The sequence below is a fragment of the Aythya fuligula genome, chromosome 2, assembly GCF_009819795.1.
Source record: "Aythya fuligula isolate bAytFul2 chromosome 2, bAytFul2.pri, whole genome shotgun sequence".
NCBI lineage: Eukaryota > Metazoa > Chordata > Aves > Anseriformes > Anatidae > Aythya > Aythya fuligula.
This window is the reverse complement of record NC_045560.1, coordinates 1,475,933-1,492,341: the sequence shown is the minus strand read 5'-3', so window position 1 is coordinate 1,492,341 and position 16,409 is coordinate 1,475,933. Positions and strand designations below refer to the sequence as shown.

At 53.5% G+C, this 16,409-nt stretch overlaps 1 protein-coding gene across 2 annotated transcripts in view; it reads right to left on the bottom strand.

Annotated features, from left to right (window-relative positions):
- The window catches only part of SETD2 (SET domain containing 2, histone lysine methyltransferase), a 50,314-nt gene that overhangs the window by 11,442 nt on the left and 22,463 nt on the right, over positions 1-16,409 (bottom strand). Inside the window, exons 9-15 of one of the 2 annotated variants that reach the window (XR_004252924.1) lie at positions 15,999-16,125; positions 14,326-14,460; positions 13,608-13,736; positions 11,050-11,694; positions 8,223-8,399; positions 2,926-2,974; positions 2,380-2,389 (exon numbers count right to left, since the gene is read on the bottom strand). Coding sequence is in view for 1 of the 2 variants with exons in the window: in XM_032181940.1 (XP_032037831.1) it covers positions 2,209-2,389; positions 2,926-2,974; positions 11,050-11,694; positions 13,608-13,736; positions 14,326-14,460; positions 15,999-16,125 (1,266 nt within the window). In the remaining variant the exon portion in view is untranslated. Of the gene's footprint in view, positions 1-2,208; positions 2,390-2,925; positions 2,975-8,222; positions 8,400-11,049; positions 11,695-13,607; positions 13,737-14,325; positions 14,461-15,998; positions 16,126-16,409 lie in introns of those variants that run through there. The other variant, XM_032181940.1, reaches the window with a different exon arrangement.

The window sequence follows — 16,409 nt, the reverse complement described above, 5'->3', positions numbered from 1 at the left end:
CCAGGGGGGAGCGGAGAAGCGAGGAGCCCTCCGCACGGGGTGGGCACCACCGAGCAAGGGACCTCGGACAACAACACAGACCCCAAAAACCCCAAAACTCCTATCCCCTCGGCGGGCTGCCCACGTCTCAATTCCTTTTTTTTTTTTTTTGGCTTTTAGGGCGTGAGCGGGGCTCGTTTCGAGCTGTGCCCCATCCCTCCTGCTGGCAGACCGAGCCCCCCCAAGGCCCCAAAATGCAGACGTTACGAAGAACAATGGAATGGCAAGCAGCACGGTGCTGGTTGGGGTTATGCTATTTACTAGACCGCGGTTTTAGCTTAAAAAAAAATAATAAAGTGTGGATTTTTTTTAATTTTTTCTTTTTTTTTTTTTTTTGGAAGGCTTCAGAGTTTTCGTCCTGCGACGCGGAGCAGCTGGAGGGATTTTTCCGAGGAGTTGAAAACAAAACAAAACAAAACTAAAATAAAAAAAAAAGCCGAAGGACTTTGATCAGACCTCAAGCATGGAAAATTTCAGATCAAAGGTAGATATTTTGAGAAGTTACGAGTGTGGTAAAACAGGGATTACAAGCAAAAATGGTTTGCAGCCATAAGGAGAAGGGATCCTACAAAGCATCCCGTCGATGCTTTAATATCCCAACTCCGTGTTCATGCGCTGGGTTCACATATCAAAAGCACATTGCTACCAACGCACCCCCCCCTTTAAGATGTTCCTTCGTCTCCTCGCCTTCCCAGAGTAGCTGCGAGCATCTGGTAATGGGAACCTCATTGAGAGGAAGAGTTTCCTTTAAAGAATTCAAGTCCCTTCCTGGCGCCGCCTCGGGAGTTTACACGAGAGGCAGCTCGCGTGAAGGGGAGGGCAGGAGAAAATTGGGGAGGCGGCGAGGAGTGCAAACCCTCTCCCCTGGTTGTTCTCTGCTCCAATCCTTCCTATTCCTTTTCCACCTCTTCCTCTTGCGCTCCTGTTGGTGTGCTCCGAGAATTTGGAGCCTTTCCTTCCCCAAATTGGATCAAACCTGGGGCACGTGCACCACGGAGGGAAGAGGGAAGGGGGCAGAGCTCCCCAAAGCTCCGCTCACGTCGGGTCCGCTGGGAGCGGGGGTGAAGGGGCTACAAAATGCTGGAGGGCAGAAATGGGGCGTTTTCGGGGTTTCCGTGCCCCGCAGGGATAATCACAGGATCGTGGCTTTGGGGTTGATTTTTTTTTTTTTTTTTTACCCGGCCATTTCGAACTCTCCCAGCGCAGCTCCTGGTAGGCTCGCCTGGCTGACTCACCAGCGATTGTTCCCTAATTAGGGGACACAGTAATTACGAGGTTGCTTCAGATCCTGTTGAAGAGGGACAAGAGGAACCCGCCTTCTGTAAAGGAGATCCCTTTGCTAATGGCACTGCCTGTCGTGTTTTCCCTTTCTTAATGAATAAAGAGCTGTCGGGTAAGGAAAACGGGTGCAAGAGAAACAAAAATAGTGAGGGTGGAAGTGCCAGCGGGGTCACAGAATCACAGAATCACACAGAATCACAGAATTTCTAGGTTGGAAGAGACCTCAAGATCATCGAGTCCAACCTAGAAATTCTTCAGGTCACTTAAAGTGTCCTGGGGACAGAGGCACATCCTCACCCCGAGCATCTCCAACCCATCTCAAAGCCTCCAAAACCACCCTGCTGCTCCTCCACGGGGAAGGGGACAGGAGCAGGGGGGTGGTGGTGCCCAACGTCCCTCCTCCTGGTGCCTTTCAGCTGGCTCGTGGCTTTTGGGGGATGTCCTCTTGGTGTTTTGTGCTCAAAATGCTGCTTGGCGTGGGTGCTGCACGTCCTCGTGCAGGCGTGGGCTTGCTGCAAGCTCAATTTTACGATTAAAATGTACAGGGGGGGGATAGGTGGCACAGGGCACAGGCTTGGGGGACTCTGAAAACCCCTTTACTGAGAGCCACGGGTAAATCCCTTTAACACCCAATCCCCCAGAGGTACAAAACACCTTGTGAAGATGAAGGTGAGCCTCACCAGAGGGTCAAGGAGCCTCACAAGCCCCAAAACGACGACTGGTCGGGGAGCACAGCTCGCCGTGCCCCCAAGAGGAGATTTTCTCCCCATCCCTGCGTGTTTTCGGACACCATCCGGGCTGATTTCCCCAGCGTTTAGCCCTGGCAGTGCTCCCAAGCACCCAAAACCTGTGCCAGCCGTGCCACGGAGGTTTCCCTGGACCACTTGCCTGTCCTCTGGCCTCTTGGTGCCGCGCTCGTACGCCGAGGACGGCGGGGACAGCGAGTCCCTGCGCCTCTTCTTCTCCTTGCTCTGGCTCTGCCGCTCGGGATCCCGCTCCCGGCTCAGGACGGGGTTTTTCGGGGTGGGAGTCTGATCCCTGTGGCCAGACGCCTCTCTCCCACGGTCGGCTGTTAGGGAAAACGGGGTGAAAAGAGAGAATTTTGTTACAATTCAGCGCGTTTCGAGCTGCCGGGAGTTTCAGTGGCTCCTCTGTCTCGGCCAACAGAGTCTCCATTCAAGCAAATTACAGGTTGCCTCGCATCAGCCTCGGGCCTGCAGTGTGGTTAAAAGAAAACTTCCATCTTAATTTCTATTTTTAGGTACTTCTCCGGCCCCTGAGCTGTTACCCAGTGGCTGAAAACGCATCACGCTTCTTTTTAGACCCCACCAGTTTCCCCTCCTCCCGTTCTTCCAGCAGGAAACCTCTTGCAGGGTGGAAACGTGGTGGCTCCAACCCTCAGCACGCGTCTCCCGAGGAGTTTTTACACCCAAAAACTCCTTCATAAAGCAAAAAGTTCCCCAAACACATCGACAAAGAAGCTCAGTGAGCTTCTTTGCATCTCGGGCTGGTTTCGCTGGACTCGGGGCTCTTGACACCATACCCTGTGAACATCCATCTGTTTTCTAGGATTTTTTTTTAATTAAAAAAAGCATCAGGACGTACCGCTGCTCTCCTTTTCTGCTTGACTCTTCTTCGGGATTCGGTACACCTCCTGCAAAACAAGCCACAAGCCGGAGTCAGATTTTCAGCTGGCCACGGGAGAACACCCCCAGCGCCCGCAGGGCTGCAAAACTGTCTTTTGAAGCAAAGTTCTGGTTTTAAGCAAACCATCGTGGTGCTTTCTGTGTGCTATCCTTCATCAGCAATCCCTGTTTGGTGGGCTTTTTGTGCCAGCGGGGCTGGCCATCCCACCCCCACGCCACGAGCTTGGAGCTCTGTTGGAATAAAGAACGATTTTAGCACCCCCGACCCGTCCACCCCCACTGCTGCCCACTGCCTGCAGCCTTCCTGACCCATATCTGAGCGTTGATGCCATTCCCAGTGCTGAATGATGCACTGGGAGGCAAAAAATATCTATTTAGAGGCACGCAGAGTGAGGTGTGCACGTGTGATGCAAGCACGGTTCAGTGGTGGAGCTGGCAGTGCCAACTTAAAGGCTGGACGAGGTGATTTTAGAGCTCTTCTCCCACCTGCACGATTCTGTGATTTAAAAAATTCATAAATATATTTTTTGCGTGTTTTTTCTGGACGTGTTTCAAGGCAGGTCACGCTGCCCAGCTCCTCGCACCACCCGTTGTAGCCCTCAGACAGGCAGCAGGAGGCTCTGCCGAGCTGGGGGGGAGCTTGCAGCACACGGCTGCTTTGTTAGGGAGGATTTTCGTGCCTTGTAAAGGTTTTTGGAACATCCTCCGGCCACCTCCTGCCCTTTAATCATCCTGTCTGATGGTTCCAGGCGCTGCTCTGAACCCTCTCTGCTGGCACCGGCCGACAGCCCCCGGTCCTCATCCTGCCCCCGGGCTCGGGGGGTGCTGGTGGTGGAGCCAGCAGGCTCTGCCCTTCATTTAAAGACAAAAATAAAGGCAGAAATAAAAGGAAAAGAGCCTCGAGGAAAGAGCCAAGAGGGTGTGCACCGTGCCAGGCTGGGGGGGAATTCTCTGTGACCTCAGGCTTGGAGGCAGAGCCCACGTTTGTGGAGTGTGCGCCACGTGGTGCCGAGCTACAGCACCCTCGTGAGTGGGAATGACTTAAAAACACGTCCATCAGCTCGGCAAAACGGGGCAGGACCTGGAAAGGAGGATGAAAAACTTCTCAGAGTCCTGGTTTTGCACACGTGGGGCTTGTCAGCGGAGGGCACGTTACCCAGCTGGGTCCCTGCTGGCCACGAACCGAGCGCTTCACGCCCCACCGTGCTCTCAGCTGTGATTTTCCATGAAATATTCTGAAACACAGCGAGCAAATAACGTTGTATCCTACCAGGAATGCCAACAGTGCCACCTGTGTGATGTACAGACACTATATCATGTGCACATACACCATATACACATCCACACTACATATATAAATAGGAAAACTGACTGTCCGAGTCCCAATCTCCTAAAAGACACGGCTCCTTTTCATTTTATTTCCACCTCGGATCGTGCCCTTGCTCTCTGCCCTCCTCAGCAGCAGTTTCAGCAGCACCTACTGTTCTTTTCTGGCCGAGCACAACCAGGTAAAAGGAAATAAGATCAAAGACAAGAGGGCTGGGAGGCCACAGAGATGTAGAAGTGGCCCAAAAGAGGAGCACTCGGAGATGAATTCGCAGAAGAGGAGACTAATTCCTAGAAGACAGCATTAGGGCTAGGGAAGAGGGTGCTGTGGTGCGACGTGCTGAGATCCCAGACCTCTGAGTTCATTAGCGGGGGTGTTTTCTTAGGGTTAGAGACCAAAAAGAGGCAAAACCTGAGCAAAACCTGCTCCACGAGCCTCGGAGCGGAGTTAATTCTCCTCAATGCAACAGCAAAGGCATCAACACAACCTCGATGCCCTGGGGGAAAACACCGTGCTTGTGTAGCACCAAAATATCCTTTAATTGAGGGGATGGATGAGGCTGAAGGGGATTTACAGGGGGAACGAAGGCTGCTTGTGTTATTCCACCAGTGCTGAGCGCTGCCTACCTCAGCTTTGGGATTCAAAGCTATCCTGAACTCAGAAAGCACAGAGCTCCAGCTCAGCGTGACTGCAGGATCCTCACCTTTACGTAACCTTCATTATTTTTAAGAAATTTGCTGCTGAAGCAGCTCGGGAGGAGGGCTGTGCTCACCCTGCCAAGTTTAGGGCACGAAGGCCACGGTGCCTCGGTGCCAGGGGGGTCCCTCTGGCTCCTCGCCTGCTTTAGCAGCAGCTTAGGGCAGCAGGAGGAGCCCTCCGAGCCAAACACCACCTTTTCCCTTAAAAACATCGACTTCTCAGCCCTGATTTTTTTTTTTTTAAAGGTGGTTGGGAATGACTCGAGGGTCGCCCCGGCTGACCTCGGCCCTCAGCAACGCGCCCACCTCCAGGGCTGTGGTTAAGGAGGGAGCCCGGGCTTGGGGAGCCCTGCTTTTTTATTGTTTTCCAGAAATCAGCACGCGCCCCGTGGGCTGAAAACATGAATTTTCCTTCGGTGAAAGAAAGGAAGGAATAAGGGATCCTCTTGTGGGCTGGTCGCAAGTCACAGCCCCTTCCAAAGTGCTCCTGGAGGCTGTACGAAGGGATTGGGGCAGAGATTTGTCTTAAAGTAGGGTCAAACACCTATTTATTTTTCCCCTTTTTCTTTTTTTTCCCCTCAATTCTCCCCTTTTTAAACAAAGCCTGGTGCACACCTCGCTTCTGTCCTGCTCTGGGCTCTGCCAGGCTCCCCGCACCGCCGTGATCCTGCTCCCTCCCCTGGCTTCATTTCCATTTTCACCTGCTGGATGAATTTAGCGCCTGCCCCAACCTCTTTCAGCCCTGAGAGGCATTTATAATCTGTAAATACGCCCTTTTTAATGTTCTTTCTTGCTCACACATTCGCTATGGGTGAAAAAAACTGAGGTTTATGGCGTGTTTTGAACTAAATCTAGGGAAACAAAGCGGCACCTCGCTGCTTGGGGTGGGAGGGACGCCCCTGGGATAGGAAAACCTACACAGCTCTAAACCTATAAGCCAAAAAACCCTGCGTGGGACAGAGGTGACTTCCCCTGGAAGGTTAGAGGTGTGGCACAGCAGCGCCCCAAGTTGTCCTTAAAATCAATTCTTTAAGCCCTCTCCACGCTGAATCCCGGAGGCACAAGCGACCAAGTTATGCGGGAGGATTTCTCTTCCTGCCTTGCTCCTGCAGCCCCAAAAGCACCCACTGGTGCTGGATTTTCCTCTTTTCTTCTCCCCCTCCTGCACCAGCACCCCTAAAAGCCCCTCCTCGGATGCAGAGGGGAGCAGCACGCCCTAAAACCGAGCAGAGCACCTCGGGCAGCCCACGCCACGCTCCCACCGACACCGACTGCGGAGGAGCCACCGGGGGCACGAGGTGCCAAGAATGAGCCCCGAGGTAGAGCAGCAGGGGCAGGAGAGGAGGTGCTGGCTCCTCCCAGCTCCAAAAAAATAAACAGCAGGGCACGCAACGTGAAAATAGGGGAAAGAATGGTCCAAAAGGATGGTGAACTGGAGCTGGGTACGGCTGGAGCACGGCTCTGCACGCAGCAGAACCGTCAGCACTGCTCCGGGGAGGAGCAGAGGCAGCAGAGCCTTTGAAAGGGGCAGAGAGCAGCGTTTGGGATCGGCTGTATGGAAAGCAGATGGTGGCCAAAGCAGAGGCAGGGAGAGCTGCAGAGCAAGGCTGGGTTATTTTGGGAAAGGGAAGGCGCGAGCTGGAGCGCCCGGAGCTGCTGACCCGACGGGAGGGCCGCCGGCGGAGCCCCCAGGCGGTTCTCTACCTTGGAGAACAGCTTTTAACGAGTTACACCAAGAATTAGCTGCACGATTCGGGTCTGCTACGTGCTTAGGAAAAGAAAAAAAAGCCCCGAAAGGAGGCCGGCGGGCTGCAGGCACGCCCAGGAGGGGGGTGGGTGCAGCAGGATGCGCGTCCCGAGCGCGTCCCCACCCGCGGCGCACGTGCGAGAAGCTACAGGACGATGCTAAGGCAGGGAGGGGAGCAAGGACTGAGCCCAAAACTTCCTTAAATAAAGGCCAAAAAATAAAAATAAAAAAAAACAACAGCCTGGCCGCTCACCAGCGCCCATTGTTTCCACGAGCTGTAAGTTCTGACAAATTATAAGAGCCCTAATTAGAGCGTGCAGGAGGGAGAGCAGCTTCCCCGTGCTGCCCTCTGAAGATGTGTCAGACGGGATTTGGAGAGGTGAGCTGGGGGGAAATGCAAAGCTCGGCTCCTCGGGGCCACCCAAGCTCTGCTGTTTCCTATCAGGAAAACGATTAAGCTCCCAAAAGGGGGTTTTGAAGGAGGGCAAGTCCACCTTGATAAAATCAAACAGCCTGGGCATCGCCTTGGCACTGAGCTGGTAAATTGTTTGGGAAGAAGTGTTCGGGTAAAACCCTTCAAATCCAAGGCGTTTGGTTCGTTCCAAAGGGGTTTCTTAAAAGAAAATAAATCTATTTATGAAAAAAAGAAGGCTTCAGGTAGTAAGGAGAAGGTTTGGAGCCTCCCAGCTGCAGCTCTCTGGTTGTCTAAGGGATGGATTTGAGCTGTGACGGGTAGCAGAGTGCTGCAGGACGCTTACGGGATGGGCAGTGGAGCTGTAGGACCCGCAGGCTGGCTTTGGGGGGCCCGAATTAGGAAAGCACGCCGCGCTCAGCCCCAAACCCGCCCGATGCCCCTCAGCACTGAGAGGTCACCCCGCAAAAAGCCACCACTGTGGCTCCCTAAGGGCTTCACACCCGCAAATCCCAAGCACCAGAGGGGTGCTGCACGTCCTCCGGCGCCGACCCTACAGCAGAAGGTGCGGGTGCTGCCAGAACACGCCGAGATGCTGAGAGAGGAGAGAGGGGAGCAGAGCGGAGCCGTTGGCCATATATCCACGGGGACCTTACCTGCCACGGGACGGGAGCACAATCCTGGGGTTGGAGGGGGAAAAAGCACCCGGAGAGCCCCGCGCGCTCTCCAGCCCCCGTGGTCGGGTCCGTTTTCAGCATGGGGGAAAAATGCACCACGGCCCCGGAGCTTGGGATCCGCGGGCACGAGCCCAGGCTGAAAACGTCCCCCTTTTTGGGGGGGGGGTGTGAGGGGTGTGTGTGGTGCTGGAGGGGGGGATGTAGCAGCGGCCACAGCTCCCTGGGGGTTACGGGGCCGGCGTGGCCGAGCCCCGTAAGCCAAGGCAGCCGTCCCCGTGTGTAGAGGTAGAGAAAAGAGAGAGCTCACTTAATCCTTTCATGCCAGGAGCTGGTTTTTTTTTCCCCCCGGCAACGGACGCAGCAAAATACCGTCGGCAGCGCCGAGTTAACCACACCTCTGTCCTCTTTCCACCTAATCACTTTGCTCATGCATCACCATCCAGCTTCCCAACCATCTTCCCGTCTCTTCGCGGCGCGCACGCTACGTTCGCTCCCTTCTTCAGCACGGAGTTGGGACAAGGAGACACATGGTCAGCTGGTGATGTTAACAAGCTCCTTGCTGCCCTGAGAAGCTGGATGGAAATGGGTGAAATTACCAGGGGGGTCATCAGCACGACCGGAGCAGGACATAGCTTAAAAGTCACGAGGTTGCAGGCCCCCCCCTCCCGGCCACCCTCCTGCCAGCTCCGTTTCTTTTCCTTCAGGCGTCTGCCACCTGGGGCTGGGTTGTTGTTAACCAGAAACCAGTTAACCAGAGGGCAGTTAACCAGAAACCAGCATCCGAGAGGTGAAAGGCGGACAGAAGCAGTTAACTCGTGACCGAGGGCGGCACAGGAGGCACCCACGGGGTGGTGGCTTTCCCCAAAAGAGCGCTCTGCTGTTCGGGCCGTGCCCCACGGGCTTTTTGCATCCCTGCCACGGCACGAGGAAAGTCCTGAGCACGCCTAAAAGATCACCGAGGGGGACGTGAAGCCACGTCCCAGCTACCAACTCGCACGGGTGACAGCTCCAGAGCTCCACCACGGGCTTCAGCACGAGCTCCCCAGGTACCCTGAGCTCCTCCGAGCTCCGGAGAAAACCCCAAACCTCCTGGGACCAGCAAGTGTCAGACCAAATCCGGGCTCGCAGCGCAATTTTGGAGAAGTGCCCCGTTTTGGGCAACTTTTTCCTTAGTGCCTTTCCGTGTTTCCCCTGTGCTGCTCCAGGTTTCAGCCCTGCAGCACGTGAAAACCTCGCGCTGCAAACACGGGGCTGGGGGATCCCCACGAGCGCGTCTCCAAAGCAGGAGCTCGCTTTTTTTTTGTTGTTTTCAGCTTAAACACCCCCAGGGATCCAGGACTTCCAGTTCCACCTGGAAGGGAAAATCCTTTCCAGGAAGGAAAAGGGCTTCCAGTCCCGCCCCAACCCCAACCTGGCAGTGCCGCTCGCAGAAAGGAACCGTAAGAGCCAAGCAAAGCTAAAAAGTCTGCACACTAAAACCTGGTGAGCAATTTTTGGCACATCCACACGGTAAAGAAGGGAAGGAAGAAGAACCTCAGCCTGATTTTCTACAGCAAGACCCTTCAGCTCATGGTCTGTTTGGTAAAGTCTCGCCTCCTCTCCCGGTACGATTTATGGCACAAATGATTACGCCCAAACAATTCTGTTCAAGAGCAGCTGATTTTTCTGAAAATTTCAGCAATTAAGGCAAGATTTCCCTTAATTCTTACACAAAACTCTACGTTTTATCAAATAATGTTTGCAGCCAGGGTAGTGAACGGACACAGGCAGGGGTTTGGGGACTCCAAGCTCCCTGTGGCCTCCTCCACCTGCGCGTGGCACAGCGTCACGGGCACCACCACCCCTCCGAATTGTTCTCCACTACCCATTTCAGTGCATAAAGCAGCTCTTCGGCTAGGTGATGCACTCTAAAATGTCAATTTGCTTAAAGAGCTCTAATTAAAAGCGGGCGGGTGCTTGATTAGGAGAAGGGCAGAACTCCTCCACCACCTTTTCCACCAAAGCTGCCCCGTTTGGAAGCTCTGCAGAGCCAGCAGGGACCCAGCTCCGTCTCAGCTGGATGCTCGGGGACGTGCAGAGGTCCCTTTCTTCTCCCTCCTCCTGTTCTGTTGGTGTGGACGCAGCCTCAGGGCAGTGCCTTTGCTCTGCTGGATCCCCAATAAATGCTTTCACACTTCCAAGCAAGGCTCTCACCTTCCTTGCTCTCCCCAGAATATAATCCTATCGGAGCACCAGACCCACCAGGAGTTTCCAAAGACCTAAAGAAACCCCCAGAAAATACCTGAAGCGGTGAGCAACAGGTTACAGAACCTAATTTCACCCCAAATCTCATCAAAGATTGATGTCAGCTAAAGATCAAGTGGCCAAGAAGGCCACCTGCGCTGCTCAGGGAGGAGAGAAGGCAACCAGCAGCCCCCAAACCCTACTCTTACATCATTTGCTCCAGGAAGATCTTGATGGAAGCGAACCAGCGAGCAGATGGATGTTCTAGCAGCCCTTAAAGGCTTAGATTAACACCCCAAAACTGAGTATTTATGGGTTTATATGCAAGCTACGCACATCTAGAGGTTATCCCAGTATTAAAAGCGGTATCGAGAGGCCAAAATGCTGCCAACAGATGGGTTTTTCTGGAGGCTCTGCACGTTGCAGATGTGGAGCATGTGGTAACGGAACAGGAAACGCTGACGAGCTTCCCGTAACTTAATTTAAGAGGATACGGCTGCTGAATGGGCATCGAGCTGGGCACTGGGCATTCCAACCAGAAACGCTTCCCACGCTGTCGCTAGTTCCTTTTCCTGATCGTTTGGGAGGTGGCTCTCACCCACGTCCAGCTGCCCTCCCCCTGAAAAGCCCCAAAACCACCCCAAAACCACCATGAGATGACTGAGGTGTTTTTGTGGTGGCCAGCCTGCACCATCTTTGGCGCACACCTTTTGGTGTGCAACACCAAAAACCCCGGACACCACCACCCGGACAACACCTGGACCAAAACCACCTGGAAATCTGTTTGAAATCCCGGACGGGGGAGCTTGCGGTGAAAGGATGCACACAGAAAGCACCCAAAAAGCCCTTTAAGTAGCCAAAAGCAATCGTAGGTGTCAAAGATTTACCAGCAGGACCACGTCTCAGCCCTGCTGCGCCGCGTTTAAGGCCAACAACTCCGCGTTGGCCTTCGCAGGGGCAGAGGTGGTGGGGCTGCGGGTACCCCGGGGTGCCTCTTACCTTCAGGTCTTTCCAGCTGTCGAGCAGCCTGGTGGCCAAGTCGCTGACGTCGACGATTTTGTCGGTTTGCTCCTGGCTCCTCTCGCTCTCCACGTCGGAGACGCCCTCCTCTTCGTCCTGAGAGGGCGTCTCCATCGTGATGGGCTCCTCCAGCTTCGCCCCGTTGCTCTCCTTCACCTCCACCTCAGGCTCGGCCTCCAGCTCCACAACCTGGGGTTTGCTGCTCTCCACCGGCACGTCGGCAGCGGGTTTCATCTCCTGCTGTTGCTGCTGCTGCTCCTCCGACGCCTCCGTCGGGGCTCCCTCCAGCTGGTCCAGGTCCTCCTTCCCTTCCTTCCCCTCCAGCTCGCTGGTTGTGTCCGAGATGGCGCTGTCCATGCTGTTTTCACTGATAATTTTGAGCCTCCGAAACACCAGCTTCTTGGGGGTATCCGTGTCACCTTCCACGCTCTGCTTGGCGGATAGATCGGGCGTGTTGAGCGGCGTGTGAGCCCGCGACGTGTTCTCGCTCGAGTAGCCGTCGCCCTCGCTGAGCTGCGGGACAGCAGTCTTGGTCTGAGCCCAGCGTTGAATGATGGGGAGCACTTTGCTCTCCTCCAGCATGTTCTTGGTGGGAATAGGCAGCAGCTCCAGCGTCTTCATGATCTAATTGCAGGGAGAAAAGCGAGGTGAATACGAGCGCGACAGGTCACGAGGGGACAGCCACAGCTGAACCGCAGTGGTGAGCTTCTAAAGAGGGCAAATAAACCCCGAGAGGAGAAAAAATAAGCAGTGGGTTGCAATTAAATCAAGTTCAACGAGCTCAGACACCTACAGGTGGCCACAGCCGCTTCTGGGATGATCCACGCTGCCCCAGGAGCCAGCCTCTCAAACCAGCACGCAGTCAGGCACGCTGGAGTAGAGAAAATCTGCGTCTACCTAGAGCTCCCATCATTGTACACATGAGTTTAAGAGCCCACGGAATAAAAAAAATTAAAACCAATCCCATGGTGGTGCAAAACCTCGCCCAAAAACAGAGCCCAGATCCCCAGTGAACAGTTTTTTTTTTCTGAAGCGAGAGGCAGAAAGTCCTGTTGCAGCACTTCAACTTACTGATTTTTTTAAAACCAATCCTTCCGGAAGGAAGGACAGGGGATGGTTTTATGGCATTATGCTGATTTCTGCCATCTGATGGCCCAAAGGCCAACTCTTAAAACAATGACTGTAAAAAAAAAAAAAACGAAGAGGAAAGGCAAAAAATATAAAGTGTGATCTGACCCCTATGACAAGCCTGACTTGCAACTCAGTGAAGAATGATCTAGATTTTAAAAGAATGTGTTTGATTTCTAGAAAAACACCAAAGTTAATGGTGTAGTGACCAGATGCATGAGGAGTGGAGACAAAGCCCCAGCCCCAGCAAGTCAACGCTCTCGGGGACCCTCTAAGTGCTCGTGGGGAGCAGCTCTGGCTTTGAGAACAACGCCGAGTGCCTGAACCCACTCCAGATGCAGCAGGGGAAAAGCAGATGCTAACCTGAGCACTGGGTTATGCAGACAAAGCTGGAGGCCAAAGGTCTTGCCTCATCCCCCAGAGCAGTAACTGCAACCTATGCGGGGCTCTGCCTGCCCTAAAACGATAACGCTGCGGTCGTGGAAGGGAAAACTCAGTGCAGGAGCGGTTCCTCCAGGAGATGCCACGCTTAACTCAGTCCTGGTACACTCTGAGACCCCTAAAAAAAGTTTTCCAGGGATTTACAGGCAGAACTTCGTGCAAGTGGCTGCCTCGTGGAGGGAGCATCTAAACCCACAGTGCCGGACACTTCGGCTACGTTCTCATCAAAACCTGTGAGTCGGTGAAGTTAGGGAAGGAAAGAGAAGTCCCTGATGGCCGGGCTGCCTTCTGCCATGCCATCTTTTAAAAAATCACTGGGTTACGGGGCCGTCAAACATCGTTCCTCTTGGGGCCAGGGCGAGATGAGCGTGGCACGACCCAAACACTAAGGCTAAAAGAGAAAACCCGCGTGGAGCTACGGGAGCAGGCTCAGAAAACAAAAAGGGGGTCAGCAGCAGGACAGGCACCCTCAAGCCCTGAGGCTTGGGCAGTTTCTGCTTTCTGGCTGGATTCGGGGCAGGGTGAGCCTCTCAAAAGGCCCAGCAAAAGGGCTGGCAGAAGCCCCTTTAAGGAAGGAACTCCCAGATGGTTTTTGCGTGCGACGCCGAAGCGCGTACAGAAAACAGAAACCTTAAAAGCTCCACTTGGGCCCGTCAAAGCAATACCTCAGATTCCCTCTGTCGTGCAGTATGGAAGAAATAAAGATCGCTGCCGCTGCTGTGCAAGTCTGGCTCATGTCACTAACTCCGAAATCTAAGGAAAACCACAGAGGCAAATTCTTTCCGTGTATTTACTCCCCCTTAAAGCCGAAGTTTTAGACCGTAGCTGCACGGATACCTGCAGTTTGTTTTCACGGAGGCTTGGCATGCGGCATGCCTATCGATAAAAGAATCAGCTGCAATCAAAATAAACCCAAAGCAATTAGCAGGGTCGGCGAGGAAAGCCTCAGACCTGAGGCAAGGACTGACCTCCAGCTGCAGCTTCAGGTTGTTGGCGGTGCTCCCCCGGCCGTCGCCCAGCTCCGTCATCCAAATCCAGAGGAGAGAAAGCCCGTGGCACTCCAGGAAGGACTTCAGGCACGACTGCGAGTGCGTGTTCTGGATGGGCCAAAGTCACAGAGAGGCCACGGGAAGGGTCAGAGACACACAGGCAAAAAGAATTCGGGTTCCACATGCCGCGAGGGCTAAATGCTGCAGCGGGCATGTGTTGCTCGTCAAAACCCTCGCTGCTGAAAAAGCCTGGAGCAGGGAGCCAGAGCGAGGCACCTGCCGAGCCCAGCACGCGTCGGATGTGATTGAAGGGGACGTGGCTGCTGCCCTCGGAGCAGTAACACACGCAGCAGGAGGTTTACAACCACTACCTGCTGCACGGCTCGTTTTACAGGATAGAATTGCACCAGGCGTTGCGCAGAAATCTGGCGGCAAGCAACGTGCAGGCTCAGAGATAAGACAGCCACAACATAATTTGCTTCCAGAAATGGGCATTTCATGACCCAGGCACATCAATTCCACCAAGCACAAGGCAAGGGCTACACCACACATGGCCTACAAACCAAGCAGAACTGCTCGAGCTCCCTCTCAGCGTGCTGGCACAACTCAGACACCGTTTTCTATTATCCCCCTCTTCCTCTAACGAGCTCTAAAATGACATCCCTTCATCAGCAATCCCTCCCTGGGAGCTTCCCACCTGTATGAGCTTGAGGCAGGTGAGCTTCTGCTCCAGCGTTTCGATGCGCACCATCAGCCTGGACAGGCTGAGAACTTGGTTCTTATCCGAGAGGCCCTCCCCGTTCTCCAGCAGGGCTTCCAGCTCCCCGTCCACCTGCCAGGAGGAAGAAAACGACGAGGCAATTAATCCTCCGAGCAGGCCAGGCAGATAAAACACCACCCTACCTACACGACGCTAAGGAGAAGTCCTTTCCCTGGCTTCGAGAGCCCCTCCTGACCACTGCTCACATAGCAAAAGGGCGAAGTCTGGCTTTAATTTGCCCCAATTTGGTTGGGTTTCGTTTATCTGCTGCGTTGTGGTTTCCATTCCACGTCGTTTAGGCCTTAAATGCCACGCAGAGCTGCACTGTTGCCACCAGCATTCGAGATGCACGCCTCTACGCCACGCACAGAACGCTCTGCAGGGGAAATTCCAGGCGGATGCCCCCGAAATATTTTCTGCTTGGAAATTTACCTGTTCGTGGAGGGAAAAACAGATGTGCACGAGAAGATTATCCTCGTTTTAATTGCAGAGAAATTTACTTCTCCGAATTCCTAGCTCGTATCTACATCCTTTACAAGCAGAGGCACATTCCTCTCCGCGCAGACACCGAAACATCAACCTCCACGATTAGCCTACTGCTCGGTGGCACCAATTTGCCTTTCAAACCCACCTACAGATGATTTATTTCCTGCCTCCCTGACTCTCAGACGCAGCAAAGGGAAACGAAGCTGGCCTTTTCGAAGGCAGCACCTCCCAAAAAAAGAGGTAACGTTATTTACAGGAATAGGGCTTTGCTTCAAGCACAGAAAAATTCAATTTAGTAGAGAGTAAGAAGAGCGCAAATCACGTCTTTGCACTCAGGAAAAAATCTCCTTTTGACCACTTTTCTGCAAACTTTCCTCCTCCACCTACCACACAAATCCATCGCTGCAACTCAACGTAAATTGAAGGCTCACGTAACCACTTGGAGAGGATTATATGCATGAGGAGCTATAAAAAGGCTTTAAAAAGTCTGGATTTAGCTTACTTCATTTCATTCCCATACATCTGCAAACACAACTGAAGCTGAAGTCAAAGCAAACACAACGCACGTCCATGCAAGTTCCTCGACGCTGACTTGCCTCTAGGCCAAAGCAATTAGAGGTTCCAATTTCACATCCTAGCCCGTGGATGGCAAACATCTGCACCATTTTAGCTGTCAAATTGCAGGTAACGTCCCACACAGTGAAGCCAGAGCTGTTTTTGTCTTTCCCTAGAATTTAAAAATCACGCAACCCAACAAATTGTGAAACCCACGTGGAATTTAGCAGCCTCGTCCTGGAACGGGAAGCGTACGGTGTCGACGGTGCTGGATGCACTCAAGACTGCAAGAGTCTCTCTCCAGAGCAAGGAAATAAAGATTTAACTAAAGCACCAAGGTGTTCAACGTGCCCCATGTGAAATAAAATGATAAAAACACATTCATGAAGACCAAGCCTTGAGGTTGCTGTGAGTCACGGACCCTAGAGGAAGGCTCTACTATAACGGTGACCCGAAGACTCACGAAGAGAGCATCATGCCCTCAGCCAACCCTCTGTTGCTGCTGTTCTTGAGGGAAAAACAAAAGAAAACAAACAACAAACTCACAGCCAGAGGGGAACGACACTCACCGAATCCTTCTTCCGGGAGCGTTCCTTTTTCATCTTCCCTCCTGCCGCTCGGATGCTGACCCTGTTCTCTCCCCCCAGGTAACCCCGGCAGTTGGCCGAGCCGCAGAAGCATTTCTGAGCTTCTTTGCTGTTCGTGGGCAGAAGCAACACACCAGTTAAAGAACGAATTGATGGCATTTCCAGTCAGTTGCTTCATCTTACTCCTAAGTGCATCCCGCTACTGCGATGAGAAAAGGCCATTACGGCACTGCCCAGGCACTTCTCTCTCTCTTTCCTCTCCGTTGTTTTTCAAATACCTGCTAAGCAGCTACAAGAAAACACGGAAAGCCATCACATCCCTGTTTTCTCGGGTGTTTTTTTCTGTCTTGGAGTCTCCCTGCAACGCTGCTGCAAAGCAAGGCTGCCCAGACC